At 36.9% G+C, this 21,835-nt stretch overlaps 1 protein-coding gene and 1 long non-coding RNA gene across 2 annotated transcripts; one reads left to right on the top strand and one right to left on the bottom strand.

Annotated features, from left to right (window-relative positions):
• Positions 1-1,394: 1,394 nt before the first annotated feature.
• LOC129444369 (uncharacterized) lies at positions 1,395-3,328 on the top strand. Its single transcript, XR_012370655.1, has 3 exons — positions 1,395-1,763; positions 2,365-2,489; positions 2,877-3,328. It is a non-coding gene; the product is annotated as an uncharacterized lncRNA (long non-coding RNA).
• Positions 3,329-17,278: 13,950 nt separating this feature from the next.
• coq7 (coenzyme Q7 homolog, ubiquinone (yeast)) lies at positions 17,279-19,556 on the bottom strand. The gene is made up of 6 exons (XM_073870717.1): positions 19,371-19,556; positions 18,685-18,865; positions 18,488-18,602; positions 18,257-18,396; positions 17,672-17,740; positions 17,279-17,585 (listed from the first exon to the last, which is right to left on the bottom strand). Exons 1-6 carry the CDS (start codon positions 19,457-19,459, stop codon positions 17,508-17,510), a joined length of 672 nt encoding a protein of 223 aa, XP_073726818.1. The 5' UTR covers positions 19,460-19,556; the 3' UTR covers positions 17,279-17,507.
• Positions 19,557-21,835: the final 2,279 nt, after the last annotated feature.

Below are 21,835 nucleotides of genomic sequence, written 5' to 3'. Positions count from 1 at the left end.
GTGAAGACCTTTTTATAGTCCATTTGTTCTCTAAGATGCTCATTCACTTGCAGGTGAATCATTCCAGCCTTTATCACAGTTGCTGCAACTGAAATGTTGTACAAAGAATCACTTGTTTATTTGTTCTCACATTCTGACTGTGCATTATCCGTTATATTACATTTAGCAGACCCTAAATGTAGCATCTTTAAACTTTAAAAACATGTTGTTTGTTGTGACTCTTCATTTTAATACTGTCTCGGTTCAGGTAATTTGTGTAATGTTACCACGAGAGAACGCGACATTGACAAAGTAATATTTCCTCAGACTACTTCCTCTTTAAAGAATCTTTAAACTTCAAAAACATGCTGTTTGTCATGACTCTTCATTTTAATACTGACTCGGTTACAGTAACTTTTGTAATGTTGGACATACGACCAGACAACGCAACTCTGACACAGCAATATTGCCTCAGACTCATTTTTATCAGCAGATTAATGTGCATTGAGTACACCACAGTTCGTTATGTGGACAATTAATTCATATATTATGTGTTTTCTTTATCAGTAAAGACTAACGTTAACTGTCTGTCTGTCTGTCTGTCTGTCTGTCTGTTCTCAACAAACAGTCATTCAAGACCTTTTAAAGGTATTATGTTACCACGTTTATTCATTCATTTATTATGTTGTGAATACACCACAGTTCTGTAAGTGAAAAATGTATTAATATATTATGTGTTTTCTCTCTCAGTAAGGACTAACGTTAACTGACTATCTGTCTGTCTGTACACTGAAAAAAATGATTCATTGAATTTAATCAATTTTTTTAAGGTAAGTGGTTGCAATCAATTTATTTAAGCTACATTTAAACAAAAGTTTTATATTTGATGTTACTTTACTAATCTTTTTTGTTTAAATGTAGCTTAAATAAATTGATTGCAACCACTTACCTTAAAAAAATTGATTAAATTCAATGAATCATTTTTTTCAGTGTATGTTTTCAACCAAACGGTCATTCAAGACCTTTTAAAGGTAACATTACCACGTTTATTCAATCATTTATTATGTTGTGAGTACACCACAGTTCTGTAAGTGAAAAATTCATTCATATTTGTGTGTTTTTCTTTCTCAGTAAGGACTAATGTTAACTGACTGTCTGTCTGTCTGTCTGTCTGTTCTCAACCAAACGGTCATTCAAGACCTTTTAAAGGTAACGTTACCACATTTATTCATTCATTAATTATGTTGTGAGTACACCACAGTTCTGTAATTAATTCATAATTGTGTGTTTTCTCTCTCAGTAAGGACTAACGTTAACTGACTGTCTGTCTGCTCTCAACCAAACAGTCATTCAAGACCTTTTAAAGGTAACATTACCACCTTTATTCATTCATTTATTATGTTGTGAACACACCCAGGGGCGGACTGGCCATCGGGAGTTCCGGGAGCAATCCCGAACGGCCGGTCCATTTCAGGCCGAACCGGCCGGAGGTCAAAAAGTTTTTGTTTTTTTTTAATGCCTGACCAGGCGCTCAGCTGCAGCGGAACGCTGTGTCTGTTTCAGACCGGGCCAAACCAATTCTTCAAATCTTGAGGGGGGATAAGAGCGGCCCCTCCCAACTTGGACTGATCCTCGTTTTTCCTCACATCCGATTGGCTCAAAGGCGCCGATCAAAAGAGGCAGCTAAATGCGCCAAATTTAACAGACCTTTTTCGCATCGCAGTCAAAAGGACGCTGTGGCAGGAGGTGCAGATGAGGAAGGACCAGCAGCATGGACAGGACAGGTGCACAATTAGTGATGCATCTATTATACACTGAAATCATTTATATTTGCATTTAAATATAGGCAAATATAAGGGATAATGTAGAGCGAGGCGGTTGTTATATTCAACCCCGACAGGCAGGACCCCACGCAAAGCGGAGCTTGAATCAGCCTTACGGGGTTGTATTCGCTATAAGAACCGCTTCGCTCTACATTATCCCGCTTATGAAATTGATGAAATAGCCTGCGTGCGCATTTTGGCAACAGAAGTGGTGTTGTTCCCCAGTGGTTTTAACGTGTTAGCAACTCAGTAAGTTTATCAAAACAGTTTCCCAGCATCAAAATGTCTGGTAATTGCGTTTGGTTGCACTAATAATATACTTTATATTTGGCCATCTGCTAACGTCTTCTATTCACTCCACTATAGTACACGGATCTGGTAGCTGTGTTGAAAAACTTGATGAAGTCAACTTTTAAATATAACTTTCTCTGTCTGTGTTGCTTCACTGCTGATTCTTGCCATACTTCCATTGTCAACATGCGCGTGCATACGTTTCCACGTCATCATTGTGCTCAAACAGTAAAATGGTCTATTAAGGAATCCCTGTATGTCTGTATATTAGCTGTTAAGGTCACTGATGGAGAGAGACAGGTTGATGATGACCCTTGCAGTCATATTGATGAGGAGGAGGAAGGAAAGCAGAACAAAAGGAGGAGGAGAATGGAACCAGTACAAAAACAGTGATGGGTCAGTGTGCAGGGCTGGGTAGGCAATCATATTACCCTGCTGGAAAAACCAGCAAGACCAGCATATGTTGTGTTTTGGTGCTGGTATGCTGGTGACCACCAGCTAAACCAGCATCAAACCAGCATAGACCAGCATAATTCCCATGCTGGTTTGATGCTGTTTTTTTCAGCAGGGTAGGCATATCAATCAATCAATCAATCAATCAAAGCTTTATTAAGGACACACAAATAGAAAAATACAGCACAATATTACATATTTACATACAGGATAAAATGCAATAGTTGCAAAACTTACTAGATTATAGCCTGACTAAAGCACAGATTGAATTAAAAAAAGGAATTATTCTTAGTCATATTTATTACTGATGTTCTTCTCATGCATATGTAGCTGTACAATCAGTAAGCAGAGGCAGGGTCCAGCACAGGGGAAGTGGAGCCAGGGAGAGTTGAAAGTGAGTACGTACACACACAATCTCTATTTTATGGGACTGTATTGTAGTTTTTGATTATCTGAGTGGGTATGTGTGAGTAATTGTAACAATTTTATCACTCCAACTGACTGTACACATGACATGCTGGTAGTTAGCAGTATACTGTGACTTATGTGTTCGAGATTAGGTTTTGCTGACCTTGTTGTGTTTAGTGCAGTGGTGACTTGCTTATACAACCTGAGGAGGCAGGTGTTATCCTAAAGTTTCTTTACGGTCTTCAGCATAATCTGATTCTCTTCATACCATAAAAACACTACTACGGTAGAATTAAAATAACTACAAAAAATCCTGCTCGTGCACCAAGGGCACTCGCGTAAAAGGCCTCTCCATCTTAAAGTCCCGGGCTGAATTTCAGTCCCAGTACGTCCCTGAACACACCACAGTTCTGTAAGTGAAAAATTATTTAATATTTATGTGTTTTCTCACAGTTTAGCACAAACGTTTCCCATGCAAGTTTGAACCTCTCTCAGTAAGAACTATCTGACTGGCTGTCTGTTCTCAATTAAACGGTCATTCACTCATAAAACCTTTTATAGATAATGTTGCCAGATTCTTTAATTCATTTATTATGTTGTGAGTACACTACAGTTCTTTAATTGGAAAAATAATTCATATTTATGTGTTTCTCACTGTTTAGCACAAACATTTCCCAGGCAAGTTTGAATTTCTCTCAGTGAGTACTGACGGACAGCCCTACACTCATTAAACCTTTTAAAGGTAACGTTACCACATTTATTTATTATGTCGTGAGTACACCACAGTTCTTTAATTGGAAAAATAATTCAGATTTATGTGTTTCTTACTGTTTAGCACAAACATTTCCCGGGCAAGTTTGAATTTCTCTCAGTGAGTACTGACGAACAGCCCTTCACTCATAAAACCTTTTAAAGGTAATGTTACCACATTTATTTATTATGTTGTGAGTACACCACAGTTCTGTCAATGGAAAATTTATATTTTCATATTTGTGTGTGTGTTTTCTTACTGTTTAGCACAAGTGTTTCACGTGCAAGTTTGAATTTCTCTCAGTGAGGACTGACGGACGGCCATTCACTCATAAAACCTTTTAAAGGTAATGCTACCACATTTATTATGTTGTGAGTATACTACAGTTCTGTAAGTGGAAAAGTAATTCTCACAGGTTAGCACGAATGCCTCCAGCATAATTTTGGATCTTTACCATTGAGGAGTCTGGCTGACTGTTCTCGACCAGCCATCATTCACACGCAAAAACTTTAAAGGTACTACATTTGTTTATTATGTTGTTAACAGTTCTGTTACTGGTTAATTTATTTATATTTTTGTGTTTTCTCAAAGGTAAGTACGAACGCGTCTTTACAAAAAAAAACTATTTATAGTATTTAAATTTGTGCGAGTGTGACGAAAAAGATATTCGTGCTCAAGACGAATAAATTAATCATTTTTTGTGACTATAACAAGACTTTCCGTGAGATCATGTTGGTGTATTTATATTTACAAAATAATTACACAGAGTGCACACACATATTAAGCAAAAACAAACTTTTATTTTGTATGCAATTAATCGTGATTAATCTTTTGACAGCCCTAGTTTACTATTTTATTAAAACTATTTTATTTAGTAAAAAGTCAAATGAATAATGACTCAATAATTGACCAATCACAATCAAGAGAATCCAGAGAATCATTTTCACCACTAGAGTACTGCTGTGAAAGAGCGTGGAATGGTGGGAGTCTTCACCTTCACTTATGATAGAAGTTTTATAACCATTACATTGTACTGTAAGCCCACAGTGTGACTGGATACAAGCAACAACAGAGTGACATTCATCTACTTCTGTATGCAGCACTGCGCAGATCTATTTGCAAATGACATCAAAGTATCAGTGACACAAGGTCTTCGTGCCAAACTGGATGCAAGGCCAAGGGGGTTTCTTTCTTCCTGAATGGTGCGTGCAGGGATGCAGACTGCACACAAATTGGTGCCGTTTACATTCAGGTCCAGTCGGGTTTTAAAAAATTGCCACTGGTTCGTGTTGGACTCGGGTCTAACTCGGGTCTCCGGTCAGGTCTTTTTTTCAATTTATGCACGTCGAGTTAAGGTAAAAAGTGATTTGGTTCACTTCAGGGATGCAGACTGCACACAAATTGGTGCTGTTTACATTCGGGTCCAGTCGGGTTTTAAAAAATTGCCACTGGTTCGTGTTGGACTCGGGTCTAACTCGGGTCTCCGGTCAGGTCTTTTTTTCAATTTATGCACGTCGAGTTCAGGTAAAAAGTGATTTGGTTCACTTCAGGGATGCAGACTGCACACAAATTGGTGCTGTTTACATTCGGGTCCAGTCGGGTTTTAAAAAATTGCCACTGGTTCGTGTTGGACTCGGGTCTAACTCGGGTCTCCGGTCAGGTCTTTTTTTCAGTTTATGCACGTCGAGTTCAGGTAAAAAGTGATTTGGTTCACTTCAGGTCGGGTACATTTTTTTGGACCCGAGAACACCTCTAGACGCAACTGTACTGCCTTTAAATAACTCTCATGATACTTTGATGTCAAAAGCCGTTATGGTTTCTATTGCAGCAAATGCGACTGACAAAAGGTTGAGTGCTGGTAAAAATATAAAATTCTCTGAATTCCGAACATTTACGGATAATGTAAGTATGCATGTAAACAAATAAGCCGTTTTTTATCTACATACCATATTTTCTGGACTATAAGTGACACTTTTTTCATAGTTTGGCGGGTCCTACAAGTCAGGTGCAACTTCGTCAAAATTATTTCATATGAACCAAGAGAAACCATTACCGTCTACAGCCGCGAGAGTCCGCTCTATGCTGCTCCCGTATTTATGTAATTCAATGGATTCAGTGATGGGGAATGACTTCGGGACCTTTTTGAACTTGATTTGGCTTGTCGTGTTAATTTACCTCCCAGTTATGTTCTGTATGCTATTGTGTATCGTGTAAATAACTGTTTATGTTACTTTAACATGTAAGGACACCTATTCAGCCTGCTGTTCTGTGCTATTGTTTAGTTGAATAACTTGCCTTTCCAGATTAAATGTCTGTTCTTCGGCTTGGATTTTGTGAAATCATTTTTTAAATAAACTCAACGTACAAAACGCATTTTTGACTGATGCGAAGACTTTACTCTGGAGCGACTTATAGTCTGGAAAATACGGTACACTGCGGGTCCCCTTACATGGAAGTTGCCATTTTGCGCCGAAATGTTTCTACAGTAGCCCTAAACAGACAAACTGCTCTACAGGAGGCATTTTGTTCCTACGGTGTCCCAGATGATGACATCACTATGCGTTTCGGAAGGGAGGGGTAAGCTGAGGACTGAAAAATCTACACACAACACCTTTAAATATGGATATACTTTCACAATCTGTTAACTGTAATTGTTACTATACAAGTTTTATACTTTGAAACTATACTATAAAAAGATTTTATACATTGTGTTGAATTTTTTGATGCAACTGTGGTCTTAGGTTTTGCAGGTACTAAAGCTTGAGATGTTTGTACCTTTCATTGTGTTGAAAGAGCTGAAGGCTTTAAAGTGTTGCCAGAAATGCTTCAGATACGTGAAAATATTTAGATAAAAAAATGTCTAAACAGCTAATCAAATGACATCGCTTTGTGAATTTGATCTACTGAGCTGAAAACATTCTTCATTCCTTCTGTATTTAGAAGCACGCAATGCTTATGTCTTCCCAGAATTCATTGCAACAATCTGCGTAGCAGACCTCAAAATGCAGAACAACAGAGAAAAGAAGGTGTAAATCCTTCACTTTATTTTCCAATACAGCCAGAACGTTTTGAAAAAAGCTTTTAGATGGCATTGCTTGTCTTTGATATCTGCTTCAATAGAATTTTGAAGAAACTGGCAAGACAGATGCAGATTTGCAAAAATTTGTCTGTGGGTCTGAACCTGAAGCGGCTGCTGACCAAGAATGACACTAAGAGGAACAGATGCCTGCAACATCTCATTTTATTCAATTATCAGTGTGACTTCGCGGTCAAGTCTTTGGTCGGTGCAAAACTAAGACGTGTTTTTTGAATATACACCCAAGGTCATTTTCTGACATTAAGGACTCAACATGTTGTTTGCAGACTTATGTGTTTGTGTGTCATCACTGCATTTGAAGCTGTAGGCAGGCGAGTCCATTTCTCAACTGACAGGCATCAAAGCATGCCGCACCTCTGAGAAGCGTAATACATGTGATTTTCAGTGCACGCTAATGTGAAAGGGTCGTGATCCAAAGGGTATCAACATCTAAACTGAATGCCAGAGACTTAAACATCCACAATTCATACACCAGGCAGGTGTTCGGATCGTTGAGCACACGTAGATCCAAGCTGGAGCTATAGGTTGAATTGAACCATGCGATGGGATCATTTGTAAATCTTAGATAGCTTTGACTGTCACCAGTGCACTCAAGAGAGAAATGTGTACGCAAAGGTGCGGGGGACTTGCACGGTCACGATGTGATGATTTTTGCTGAAATGCTGTTTGTCACCAACACTGACACCTCTGGCTTTGCTGGATTGGTGCAAAGTGCAAGACGCCCACTGAAGGCTGCAAGCACCGAAGCTAAATGCTAAAGCAGATGACATGCTAACCTTCTGTCAATGGGATTAATGGTCCATGCAGTCGCTGTGATGTAATAGCCATTGAGAATAAATGGCATGACTTAAATTCTGGGGTTCAGCAGCAAGCGCAGGACTTAAAGGTCACTTTCGTCGTGTAAAAGCTTAAACGTGCATTAGATTAATTATTTATTGTGTAAAATAATCATTGTCTGATTCCTTTACAACGGCAGTTCCATTTAAAAGGTCCTAATATGTACCATTTAGCTAGAGATATGTATAGATTTGGTACCAATATGTACCTCTGAGGAACTAATATGTAACTTTGAGGTACTATTATGCACACTTTATTACAAATGTGTACTTCTGAGGTACTAATATATGTAACTTTAAGATACTAATATTATGAGGTATATGCACTTTTTATTACAAAAAATTACCTCTTAGGCACTAATATGTAACTCTGGGGTAATAATATTCACGTTTTATCCCAAATATGCAAAATATGTAAATATGGGGTAGTAATTTGTAACATAGAGGTAATAATATGCACTCTTTATTACTAAAATGTACCTCTGAGGCACTATTATATAACTTTGACGTACTAATAAGCACTCTTTATTACAAATGTGTAACTCTAAGGCACTATGAGGTACTAATGTTCACTCTTTCTTACAAATATGTCCCTTTGAGGCACTTTTATGTAACTTTGAAGTACTAACATGCACTCTTTATTACAAATATGTTCCTCTGAGGCACTAATATGTAACTATGAGGTACTAATATGCACTCTTTATGACAAATATGTACCTTTGAGACACTATTATATAACTCCGAGGTACTAATATGCACTCTTCATTACAAATATGTTCCTCTGAAGTCCTCTGATTGTAGTTAATATGTAACTATAAGGTACTAATATGCAGTCTTTATTATGTATTTATTGAAACTCTAATGCTGCGTACAGACGAGCCGTGGTAGAGGCGTCAAGGGCGAGTGATTTCAATGTTAAGTCCATGTAAAGACGTTGTCGCGTGTCTGGAGGTCTCAGGGCGCGAATAAGGCTTTAATCGTGGTGCGGTGGACGCGATTCCGCCTCATTCGTGGAAAAACGCATCACGTTAACCAATCAGGAGCTTGCTCTAGTACGTAATTACAGGAAGCGAGGGGAGTTGCAGAAGCCCCTCCCATGACGCAAATTTCCGCGTGAATGTCTTGATGACTAGAATTTCACGCGCAGCTTACACGTGAGAATGAAGCGAGTAAACTCAAAATGTTCAAGCGGCAAACTAGATGCGGTAGACGTGAATTTTGACGCCTCAAACGTGGCTATTGTGACACCTCAAACGCGGCAGCCGTTTAATTTTCCGCTTGAACATTTTGAGTTCACTCAAAAATGTTACTCGCTTCATTTGCCCGTGTAAGCCGTGCGTGGAATTCCACTCATTGAGACATTTACGCGGAAATTCGCGTCATGGGAGGGCCTTTCATAGGCTTCTGCGACCCTGCTTGCTTTCTGTAATCACGTCATTACTAGAGCAAGCTCCTGATTTGTTATTTGTTTTTTTCGCCAAAGTTCTATTTTTCAACTCGCACATTTCCCGCAGCAACGCTCAATTCGCGGCATTCACGCGAACTAGACGCGCTAATGACGCAGAATCGTGTCTAACCCGCCACGCTAAAGCCTCATTCGCACCACGAGACCTCCAGACGCGCGTGAACGCGTCTTTACATTGACTTAACATTGAAATCATTCGCTTTTGCCGCCTCTATTGCGGCTGGTCTGAACGCAGCATTAGGTGCAAAGCTGTACTTTTTAAAATGGTTCCGCCCCAGTAACTGCTTGCTGGGAACCTTTTTTCAGACACTGTATGAGCATCTTTGGGTGAAGTGCTTTGCCCAATTTTACAATACCACGATAGCTAATTTGAACCCCATTAGCACCAACTGGTGGGTCATGTAACTACACCACCATTGTTTTCAACATTTTTTAGATTTATATATGTTTCACCAGTGCTTCATTCATATTTCAAAATATGCTCCTAAAAATGTTAATTAACATTCCCCCCTGGGCTGCCTTTAAAGTCCCAACTCAGAATATTTGCCACTAGTGAACGTCTTGGGACTGTGCATATCCTTGTAATACAACAATATTCCTGCAGTTTAACGGAAATTGGTCTCATGGCACAGGCATTTTGTTTTGTAGTTGTGAGCATCATGCGTTTGCTATTGAAGTTATAGGGGAATACTGATTAATATTTAAATGTATGCATCTGGCAGACAATTTTATCCACACAGTGCATTCAAGCCGTATTTTAGCAGTATGTGTGTTCCCTGGGGGTCAAACCTATGACCCTTGCGCTGCTACTGGAATACTAATGGTTTCTCCACATATTATGAACCTCCCTGGTATAACCTACAAACTCTAAGTTACCATTCCAGATATGTAACAATGCCACCACACAATGTCTTCTATGTCTTACTCGCATGTTTCCAAGCCCTGATTTAGACAGTAGTGGGATCCATCAGTAAGGCTTTGTTATTGATCATCAGTTCATCCATGTGGGCCTCAACAAATGCTTGGGCTAAATAACTTGAAGAGCCGGCACAAGCTCATGACAGAGCTGAGCAGAAACACGGCCTTGAAGTTATGCTGGTGAAGCCACAGTCCTGTCAAATGCGCTGATTAATGTTCCCTGGGGTCACGCCACCCTCTGGGACTTTACATAAGCTGCCCCATCTGATCAGAAACACAGCCGCTGGAGGTGCCAACACAACTGTAAGCTCTCCGACAGTGTCATGACTTACAAAGACAATCATCCATACATTTGTACATATGCCTGTTCTGTATACTAAGGTTACAGCCATGCTCATATGCATGACGGATTTGTAGCAAATCCACAACATAGTTATGTCACTAGTTTGATGTATTTACATTTGTTTTACTTGTAAAGCCTTAATATGAATACATGTTATTTGGTTGACTTTACGTTAATAGTCCACTTTCGACATTCTACTAAATATAAATAATGTTGCAACTATGTTAACTAACTCTATAATATTAGTAGACTGTAAGGGATAGGGTTAGGGAAGTGGTTGACATAGTTGCAAAGTTACTATACTTAAATTTCTGTCTTAGTCAATAATTACTGACAATTGACTATAGTTGCAGTTACTTATAGTTTGGTTTGGTTTCAATCATTGATTTAACATCAATTTCAATCCTTGACCTTACTCAGTTTAACAGAATGTTCATTACATTATGATTTTATTATAAATCACCAAAAAATGACTTGAGCTGGGGTTTCACAGGTAGGGTCACAAATGTCTAAAGTGGACTATCAAAATAAAGTGTTAGCTTGTTATTTTACACAGTAAAATCTCAGGAATCAATGTGCTTTTGAAAGACAAACCTTTATCAACACATTCATGTGTATTTCACCACAAAAAGAAGTTCATTAGGTTAAAAAATAAACTTAAAGATATACTTTTAAATTTCAAATTAAGGCAAGTATTTGGTCACTTTCTGTTTCACCCTATAAAACTTAGTGAAACATACAGATAGTGATGTCAACACAGTCCCTTTCACACATACAGTCTTTACTGGAAATTTATGGTAAATTGCAGTTAATAGGTCATGTGTGAACAGAACCTTTCTGGTAAATCAGTGCTGCCAATTTACCAGTAAGAGAGGTTGTAAGATTACCAGTAATTTACCAGTAAGCGCCATGTGTGAAGAAAAAATATAGATTATCGGCATTTAGAAGGAACAACGTCAGACCACGCAGACAGCTTAGGGCCAATCATAATGTTTTGATACAGATGATGCATTCACCCCTGCACTAACACACACACACTGTTTAAAAGTCAAGCACAACTGAAGTTAACGTCTACTTTTCTTCACCAAAGTTGTTAAAAACAGCTTAACATCTATTTGCCAAATTGCCGACATCCCTCTGTAAAGCTGTTTAAGATGCAGGTTTCGTTTGACGTCACCTAACGTCATGAGCAACTTCGCGACCGTTAGCGTTTGCCACAGATGTGAAAACAACAAAATACGGAACATGGATATGAAGTCATAACCCACCATTGTTTACAAATACAACACTGAGCTCGCCGGCCGCGCGCCACAGGTAACTTCCGCATTCTCTATTTTAATACTGATGTGTGAATGATATCTTACTGTAAAAAGATGAAATGTCACTGCGTGTGTGAACAGCACATTTTTGTATTTACTGGTAAATTCATTCTGGTAAATAAATGGGTAGTTACAACTGATATATAAATGACTGGATTGCGCATGACGTCACACTTGTGAAGCCACTGCGCCGCCATGTTGGTATACCCAAACGTTCTATTAAATCAATGGACGTTTTCAGATTTTAATTATAAAACATCACTTTAGTCGTCGTTTTTATATCTGCAGTTACCCTGTACATTATTACAACACAAACGTCCTAAGCATGTACATAGTTATTTATTGAATACATTGTACATTTTGCGTTTAATCAGTTATTATACATCTTCATACAGTATCAGATCAGCGGCCGACCACAGCATATTTAGTATTAATGACAAACGTGCTCATTCTGAAATGAATCATGCTTTGTACAGTATGTGCATGCAATAATTTGCTGGTTTTGTAATTATGTTATCTAAACTTACAAGTTACCTACACTTATTTAGAGAAATAACGCTGACCGTGTAGCTAAATGTCAAAAAAACTTTATTTATACCCGTGTCATTAACTGAATGCAGCAGACGCACTCACCTTAAAGGAATAGTCTACTCATTTTCAATATTAAAATATGTTATTACCTTAACTAAGAATTGTTGATACATCCCTCTATCATCTGTGTGCGTGCACGTAAGCGCTGGAGCGCGCTGCGACGCTTCGATGGCATTTGGCTTGGCCCCATTCATTCAATGGTACCATTTAGAGATAAAGTTAGAAGTGACCAAACACATCAACGTTTTTCCTATTTAAGACGAGTAGTTATACGAGCAAGTTTGGTGGTACAAAATAAAACGTAGCGCTTTTCTAAGCGGATTTAAAGAGGAACTATATTTTATGGCGTAATAGCACTTTTGGGAGTACTTCGACTCGACGCAGTAACACCCTCCCTCTCCCATTATGAGAGGGAGAAGGGGAGCGGACTTTTCAGGCGAAAACATACATTTCACACTTGCATGACTTCTATTGACCTTAAATTATATTTGTATGTTTTTCAGTATGATATTTTCATTAGTGATGCACCGTTGTATCAGCATATAATCAATATCGGCATAGAAAATTGACTCCACTATTGGACATCGGCTAATTTTTTAAAAACAGCCAATGATCAGGGCAGATTAAATCCTGGCAGTCAAAAGGGACGCAAAAAAACTGTGATTATTTTTAATTGGGTCGCAATGACAACATAATTTAAAACAGGAAGTAAAAAAGCAAAGCTATAAGTATCTATGGATAGCAGCAGATATCATTACAAGCAGTTGAATATATCGCTATCGGCAAAGAAATTTTGTATAGGTGCATTCCTAATTTTTCATAACAAACAAAACAAGATTGTCAGTACAAAAATCAGATACATATTAATTTTATTGGACCGGATAGATTCGAGCCAGCGAGTGTTTAATGCTATAGTCAATGATTCATTGGGTGCCTTCGATGCTGCCAAGAAACAAAATGAACTGTATCCGAAAGTTTTTATGGTTTGTGTGGATTTATATGGCCAATGCACTTAAAATTTATAGCAGCGATTTTTCACAGATACAGGAGCCATAATCTTTTGAATTTTTGCAAGTCCTGATTTCCTTAATATAAAGTAAATTCCTTTGAGAGGTGAGTTTAGGCAAAACATCTCATACCCAGACACCTGCACATAACTCCAGTATCCAAAAGACATGGACTGTGAGACAGATTATTTATGAATTAACATCTGTCTGTCTGTCTGTCTGTGGGAAAGGCAGCCTGTGATTTAATGCGTTTCCTCGTAAATGTAAGCGCAAAAGAGCTTCATTTATTTGTCTCTAAACGACAACAGATGACACATTGTAAATAACTTGTGAGGACTCATCTATAGGATTTACATTTATGCATTTGGCAGACACTTTTATCCAAAGCAACGTACAGTGCATCCAATGCATTCAAGTTAAACGATTTCAACTTGATTTTATAAGTTATGTCAACTTTTTACAAGCAAAACATAGGTTGACTTGCAAAACCAAATTGTTTTAACATGCTGCATGATGTAAAATCAACATAATGATGTCAAATCAACATGATGTCAAATCAACATAAATCAACATATATTTAACATATATGTTTATGTTACTTTAACAAATTAAAGGCGCTCTAAGCGAATCTGTGCGACATCACTTTTTGTTGATGTTTGAACTGTTTTCAAACAAACGGAGTGTAGCTAACTCCTCCCCCTCCCTTCCATGCTTTCATGAACGCGCCCAACCCCCACCCCCAAATCCTTCTTGTCGTTTATTGGCTGGAACACTTTGTTTTGTTTCGTGGTGCTAGGTTTGGCCACTGTGTTGTTATTGCCGTTTGTGGAGCCTGGGCTATCTACACAGATCGTGTGTTTTTTACAGTTTGATCAGCAGTCAGGTAGGAAGCAGATAGTGAGGAGATGTTTACTGTATGTAACAAAAAATGGTTTATGGTAAATTCGCTTAGAGCACCTTTAAGTTTGACAATTTCAAAGTGGACTTGCAAAACCAAGTTGTTTTAACTTTGCATTTTTTTACGTGTATTCTTGTGTATGGGATTTAAACCCATAATCTTTTGCACCCCTAATGCAATAGAGCTTCAAAAAGCTTTATATTTAGCTTAGGATTACATATGCTGTTCAGTCAAAAATGTTTTACGATTGTTGCTCTCTGACTGTTTATAATAATAAAAATTATAATAATAATAATATCTTTATTTTAAATAGCACCTTTCAATGTTACTTCTCAAAGCGTTTTACATGTAAGAACCAAGAAAAAAAACAATTCTTAAATCCAAAGAAGTAGAAAGAGCAACAAATTTTGCCTTACGCTAAGATAAATTTCTCACATGCAGGTCTGACAAATGACAACTTGTTTGTATTACCGGGCACAATCATTACTGCAAAGTTAAAAAAAGATCTGCTTAACAGAGTGTTCCGGTACATAACAATACTTTTATAGTCCATAACAATTATGTAAACTTAAACACCCTACTATTTTCATGTCATTTTTATAAACATCTTTGTGCTAACACAGCACTCTTTCTTCCATTATAAACAGTGATTTAATATAGATGTCGGTTTTTATGGTTTACTGTTATTAACACCTGTGGCATGCTGAAGTCATCACTCATAGTTTGTCATGGTAATTTTGTCATCCAGTATGGATGCCAAATATGCAGTTCAATGCTTGTTGCTTTTTTAAACATCTTACATCATGCTTTGAAGCTGTCGGCACTATTAATCTGAAACAGAAATAATCTCCTGACTCATGTCGTCTTTCAGGTGTGCAAATTCTGCTGTGGTCTAGAAAATTGATGGGCAAACAAAGGCTGCAGCAATATAAAATAATATTTTATGCAAGTAAAACTTTAGTACCAGTCTTAAATAAGTTAGTTTGTACAGATACGTCTTTTAGAATTTATGTACACTGTAAACAAAAAAAGATTTGTTGGATAAACTTAAATAAAAGTGTTCGTGCTGCCTTAAAATTATGTCTTAATTACAAATATTAGTTGACTTTAAAAAAAATTAAGTTTACGTATATTTTTAAGTTAAATTAATTAACTGAAAATTTAAGACAGCACAAACACTTACTTTTTAAGTTGAACCAACAAATCAATGTATGTTTGCATTAATACCATTAAGAAACTTTTAAGTTAAAGGTGCCATAGAATGTAAAACAGTTATGTACACACTGTAAAAAATGCAGCATGAAGTTTAAACAACTTGGTTTTGCAAGTCAAGTTTTCAATTTACTGTTTTAAGTTTTGACCTGTGTGTGTTAAGTTGACATAACTTAGAAAAACAATTTGAAATTGTTAAACTTAATTTGTTAAGTTAAAGTAACATAAAAATATGTTGATTTGACAAGTGCATGGTAATGACATATTGTGAGCCTCAAAAACTTTGATTCCTTTCTTACCTTGTGCATGCAAAAGAATGTTGGAAAACCAATCTCAACCCATTGCAGCAGTGATGTACTGTATGCCCCAGCATTAAATTACACATTATGGGGCGGTTTCCCGGACAGCGATTAGACTAGTCCTAGACTTAAACACATTTAAGAGCTCTCCAAACTGAAAACAGCTTGCACTTACATATCTTAAAATACATCAGGGCCCTTTGTTTTACCTCAAAATGCACACAGGTAATGTTTTTAGTAAGGCATGTTGTTTAAAACTAGTTATATTTCCTAATTAAACTAAGGCCTAGTCCTGGATTAAGCTAATCCTGGTCCAGGAAACTGCCCCTAAAAGAATTACAATGTTGTTACAATGCTAAAAACAAAGGTTTGACTGCTGTGTTAGTGCTATATGCTAGTAAATGCTCTAAGCTAAAGTTTAGGCTCAAGTTCTACTACTGACGTTACAGTTACCTTTCGCAGGTCCATACAGAAAAAAAACACAAAGTTGTAATATCTATTCTCCGAATTATTGTTTATTCCTCAAAATCTGTATCTTTGTCTGATACAAGCTCAAACATAAGGTCTGTTTACACACAGAGCTACTGAAATGAGCCGCTCTGAGAAACAGCCAATCAGAGCAGAGCTCAACCTTATTATTCATGACCCTTTCAAATAAGGTAATAATAGACCATTTCATTCTGGGGACAAATCCTAGGGTTGGAAATGGACATGTAAAACTGTCTCTGGATCATTTTGACACTTAATAAAATCTATGTAAATATCAGAGAATAATGTAACATATTGTATCAATGCATTCTTTGGCACCTTTAAAGTTAGAAGTTGCTATTAATTATAAAAATAAAGTTGTTATAATAACTTAAGCCCAACTTTATTTTTTTATTTGACCAACTCACTAGTCAAGAAAGTTTAAATGACTTGTTTAAGTCAAGTTGTTTAAACTTAAACATTTAATTTTTTACAGTGTATAAATGTGGCATCTCTGAATATTTAATGCCTATTCTAAAACCAAATCAATAACAAGACTTGTTTCAACTCATATTAAACCATTATTTTGCAGCAGGAGCTAAACTAGGGGACGCGATTCATGAACATACACGTCACTGTTTATACAAAGGAACTAGTGCTCACTGGTAGTTTAGTACAGGGCGCTATATGGGTGGAAGGTGATGTCACCCAAGCACTGAACCATCTGATTTACTGTGAGGTGAAGCAAAGGGTTAACAGGGGAGATAAATTGTTCAGCTCTAACTTTCATGTGTCTCTTAGTTAAGTATGGTGCTAGCATGCCAAGGACACGAATTTGACTCCTATTAAAGACACATACTGTACAGGTACACATGCTGAACATACAATATATCTGTCTTTATAGAAAGTTGAGCTATTGTCAGTGCTACAGATAAAAAACTGATAAAATCATTAACATTTAGGTTCTGTTTTCAGAAAAAAAATACTGACATCATCATCCAGATGCAAACAGCCTTGGTGTTGTATGTTGCATTTGTATGACCAACAGGTGGCGCCATACTAAAAAAAACAAACAAGCAAAGGTCTGGTTTACCCCTCAATACTGAACACACACACAAACTCAAGCTGGCACTTTTATAATCATTTTTGAAATACTTAAGCCATGTCATGGTTTGTATTTTTGTAAAATAGCTTCAAACATTGTCACTGTCACAACTTTCTTTCAGCATCAGTTAAACCTGTAAGTGACTCTTTTAAAGAGTGCTCATTCACATCAACTGTTTACTGTACATGAATAACAGAAACAAAACAATATTTACATGTCATGCATCGTTAAAACTGTTAACACTTTATATACGCTGAGAAATATAGATGGCAGCTTTACAGCCGGTTTGTATGAGTGTTTTCAAAACCAAATATCCTGGCACCTGCAGAATACAAAAATATTTTAAGAAATATTGCAAAACACCATAAACAAACGTCACATTGATTAAACCCAACATATAAGACTCACAGATTCAGCATCATTCTCCAATCCTGTGTCGTGGTGTTCCAATTCATCATCACGAAATTCTTTAATGACCTGATTAAATCAAAAACATGTAGGGTTCATGTCAATATGATATGATGTGCCTTGATCATTGGCTGTTTTTAAACAACCGTCCGATAGTGGGAAAATCTGCCGCAAAGATTAATCGCGATTAATCGCATACAAAATAAAAGTGATTTTTGGCATAATATATGTGCGTGTACTGTGTCTAATTATTATGTATATTTAACCACACACACATTCACATATTCATTTCAGAATTGTTTTACTTATATATACATTTTTTAAATTTATATTTAATGTAGAATATATAAAAATATAAATAAATATATATAAACATGTAAATGTTTCTTAAATACATACATGAATGTGTGTGTATTTATTTATACATAATAATTACACACAGCACATACTCATATATTATGCCAAAAATCACTTTTATTTTGTATGCGATTAATCGCGATTAATCTTTGCCCAGCACTAGATTATATATTATATTATATTATATTATAATTATATTAGTGCATGCCTAATAGACACAAACAATACCTGAAGTAGCTCTTTATATCTCTCCGGATCGACCTCCATCAGCGTTCGGATTTGGCTGTTGTAATGCTCAGAGATGCTTTCCTCTACCGCAACAGTGCAGGCCATAGCCCCTTCTTTACCTAGAAGAGCAGTGCAGGCCCCTGCAGCCACAGAGAAAAGAAGCAAATGAAATTAAACTACATTCGTACACCTGACTTCTAAACAAATAAGCATGCATATTTAATGACATACCTAATAGAAACCCCGAGATGTTCCACAGTGGCAACATTAATGTCGGTCGGACCCGTTGCTCACCCAAGATCTCATTAAACTTCTCCAAATGGATTTTCTCTTGGTCCCACATATGCTGTTGGTGACGTGAAAAACATTAACATCGATTCTGTGTTGCAGTGGACTCAGCAGCGTATGTACATTAAATGCCATTATACCTGGATTAGAGCACCTGTCTGAGTTCTTCCGAGAACAGCCATCTGCCCAGCGTAGATACGATTGGCTCCATACTCTCCTGCGTGGTCAACCCTTAGCATACTCGCCAACATGGCCTTCTCCTCTTCATCAAGTGGTGGAGGAAGGACACTGTATCTTCTACTTAACACGGACCCATTTACTGCAAGCACCCAAACGCAATAACAAACACTAAACAACAAATAAGTCATCAAAACATCACAAACTTTTTTATGGGGATTCATGTAGAGACTGAACAAAATTAAATAATCATAACTAGATTTTGTTTAAGACTTTCTCAACTTTTTTCAAGTTTTACAGCTTTGCACATAATGGGATAATTTTTAAAAGAATATTCAATGAGTGCCACATGAACTGTATTGACATTTATAGACATTTTTTAATGATAAAGTAACGCATATGTAATCACAATAAATAGCATTAGGTCTTAAGATCAAAAGACCACGAATAAGATCATAAATAACAAACTCAATAAAGCAAAATTAGACAGAAAAAGACATTTAAGTTTACCACAAATTCCACTCTTCTTTTTTAATAACTGTTACAGATACATACATATTCTTATAACAAAAAAGTGTTTGCTTGACATAATTGTGTGAAGTGTAGAAAAAGCAGCTGTCATGCGTGTTTTGTCTGAAGATTTTTTACTCTGTTTACAGCTAAACATTTTCGTACGTACGACGGACAGAACAATCGCCCGTAGTCGTGTCTCGCAGCACAGTTCACGGCTCTCTGCATGTCTAGAAACGATAAAAATTAATACTTAAAGATCATATGCTACATTTACAGTGTTGTGAAAGGTTGTGGCGCTTTCGGATGACGTCATCGGGTCGAAGGCTGCCGCCTTTTTTTTCCCGAACGTTTTAATTATTGAATAACAACATCAAGTATTTAACACATTATGTTCAATGACACATGAACATTATGTATTAGTCACATATAATACCAGAAAAGAAAAAAAAGGGGGGAAATATTACAAAAAAATGATAGTTTTCAGAGCTTTTTTGTTTTTTACTTTTTTCAAAGGGGTACTATAATTTAAAATCATTCATAATCATTCATAACATGTGATAGGTTTGGTTTACAAAGAGCCTACTTTGTTTTGCGTATATGATACTTTCCTTATACCCGAAGGCTGCAGCCTCCGGAGTTTGCATATGTAGGCTGCATACGTCATCAAGACTGTCTTATTTCAGAATATTACCGATTATAAAGTTGACTATTATTCTTAGTTAATCATAAAGAGTTGTTATATGCTTATTACTTGCGAATGTAATGCTCAGTTAACTTAAATAAACCAGGTTTGATGACGTATGCAGCCTGCATATGCGACCTCCGGAGGCTGCAGCATTCGGATTGAGAAACGGCCAACGTTCCTGTTTGCGCAGACACTGGCGGCTGTTTGATGGGACTGCGTATTTTTATTCACAGAAAAGCTAGTTGGAAACACACACTTAATGCGTGTAGACTTTATGCGGCGCTACGCAGACCGATCGGAGAATGACATCAAAGTACCGCGAGAGCGAATGGAGAGCATAGCTCTCGCGGTACTCTGATGTCAAACGTCGATAAGTTTGCGCAACTTTGCATGAAGCCGAAAACACCCATCATGCTTTAATGTATTTCAAGGTATGCTTTTATTAAGAAATTATACCCAGTAGCCTATAGGTGGCACTCCATTAATAGGTTTTAAATCCAGTCTCCATAAAGCGCAATCTTTTAGTAATAGCAGCCTAATCATTCTCAGCATCCAAAGTTAACCCTTACGAAAACGAATCATGTTTTTTGTGTGTATTAATTAACCTACTATTAAAAAAAAACATGATTTTATTATACAAACCGTGGTTTAACTATGTTTTTTGAAAACCGTGGTTGTCAAAACTATGGCTACCCTGCTGAAAAAAAAACAATAACACCATTACAGAAAATTCTAATGGTTTCCATTAAAATGCCAATAGGAACCATTAGCTTTACCATTAAAACCTCTACACTGGGCCATATTCCATTAGAACCAATACATTTTCCATTAGAACCAATACATAGAACCAATACATACCATTAGAGACCAACAAAAAACAATACACTGTAGTGTGTTTTGGGCCATATTCCATTAGAACCAATAAAATAATGGTTTTATTGTTTTTTTCAGCAGGGTATTTTGAGGTTTAAACTATGTTTTTTGGTTTAAACTGTAGTAAATCCATTTTTGTTATGGAAATGACAGCATACAACATTTTAAATTATACTCCATTTTACACCACTTATCCTCTTCAATTGAAATATTTTAATATTTATATTACTTTGCATTTTTAAATGTATTTTTTAAGTTTGGCTAATACTAAAAATATACATTACTTGCACCCCCTCCTGATATACCCACCTAAACCTAGAAATTATGTTGCTCTTTTACTTAACACTTTAAATGTTTTTATGTTACTAAATCATGTGAAGCATTACTATTTTAATGTTACTAAATAGGCCAGCATTGTGAACAGCACGGTGTATTTCCAGTACCAGTTACTGTCAGCATAAAAATTCCCATACTTGAAAGTCTCAAACTAATTTAAATGCTATATTTCATTGACCTAGACGTAGACAATTGCTCTCTTAAGTTCAGCTTCTGACCCTTGTTTTCTACCCTCTGTAATTTGTGTAACAGTTTTGCAGATCAGTACATGAATTTTATATGCATTTTCATGGTGTATCAACTGTAGATCTGTATTTTTACACGCCTTTGGTGAAAGTGTAGAATGCAGTTTTCCATCCAAGTCGGCCGGTACAGTCTGCGGATACTGTAACTAGGACTTACATTAAGGCACGCAGCATATATTTCACTGTCGTGATAAAATGATGCCTAACCATCTGAAGACCGGAGGTGCTGTCTGCTATAGAACTGCGACTGGCATTAGATAAACATTGAGCTGTAGGTAGAATTCGGCTTGAAGAGTCAAGTTTTAAAGCTTTCCCCAGGAATCAATATTCTGTCAGCTATCTACCCGTAAGCATTTGGCAATAATATGCACCTTTGAGATACTAATAATCTCTCTTTGGGACCAATATGTACCTCTAAGGTAGGCTATTACAGTAATATGAACTCAAAGCTGTACTTACAGC

The sequence above is a fragment of the Misgurnus anguillicaudatus genome, chromosome 8, assembly GCF_027580225.2.
Source record: "Misgurnus anguillicaudatus chromosome 8, ASM2758022v2, whole genome shotgun sequence".
NCBI classification, from domain to species: domain Eukaryota; kingdom Metazoa; phylum Chordata; class Actinopteri; order Cypriniformes; family Cobitidae; genus Misgurnus; species Misgurnus anguillicaudatus.
This window is presented reverse-complemented; position numbering and strand designations above follow the sequence as displayed.

Bases quoted from the DNA above. Each gene is read 5' to 3' on its own strand.
- coq7 (XM_073870717.1), bottom strand. From the start codon at position 19,459: ATGCAGAGAGCCGTGAACTGTGCTGCGAGACACGACTACGGGCGATTG. The intron at 18,397-18,487 runs GTATGTCATTAA...CTGTGGCTGCAG, and splicing joins CATCTCGGGGTTTCTATTAG to GGGCCTGCACTGCTCTTCTA. The intron at 17,586-17,671 runs GTGAGTCTTATA...TGTATTCTGCAG, and splicing joins TGGAGAATGATGCTGAATCT to GTGCCAGGATATTTGGTTTT.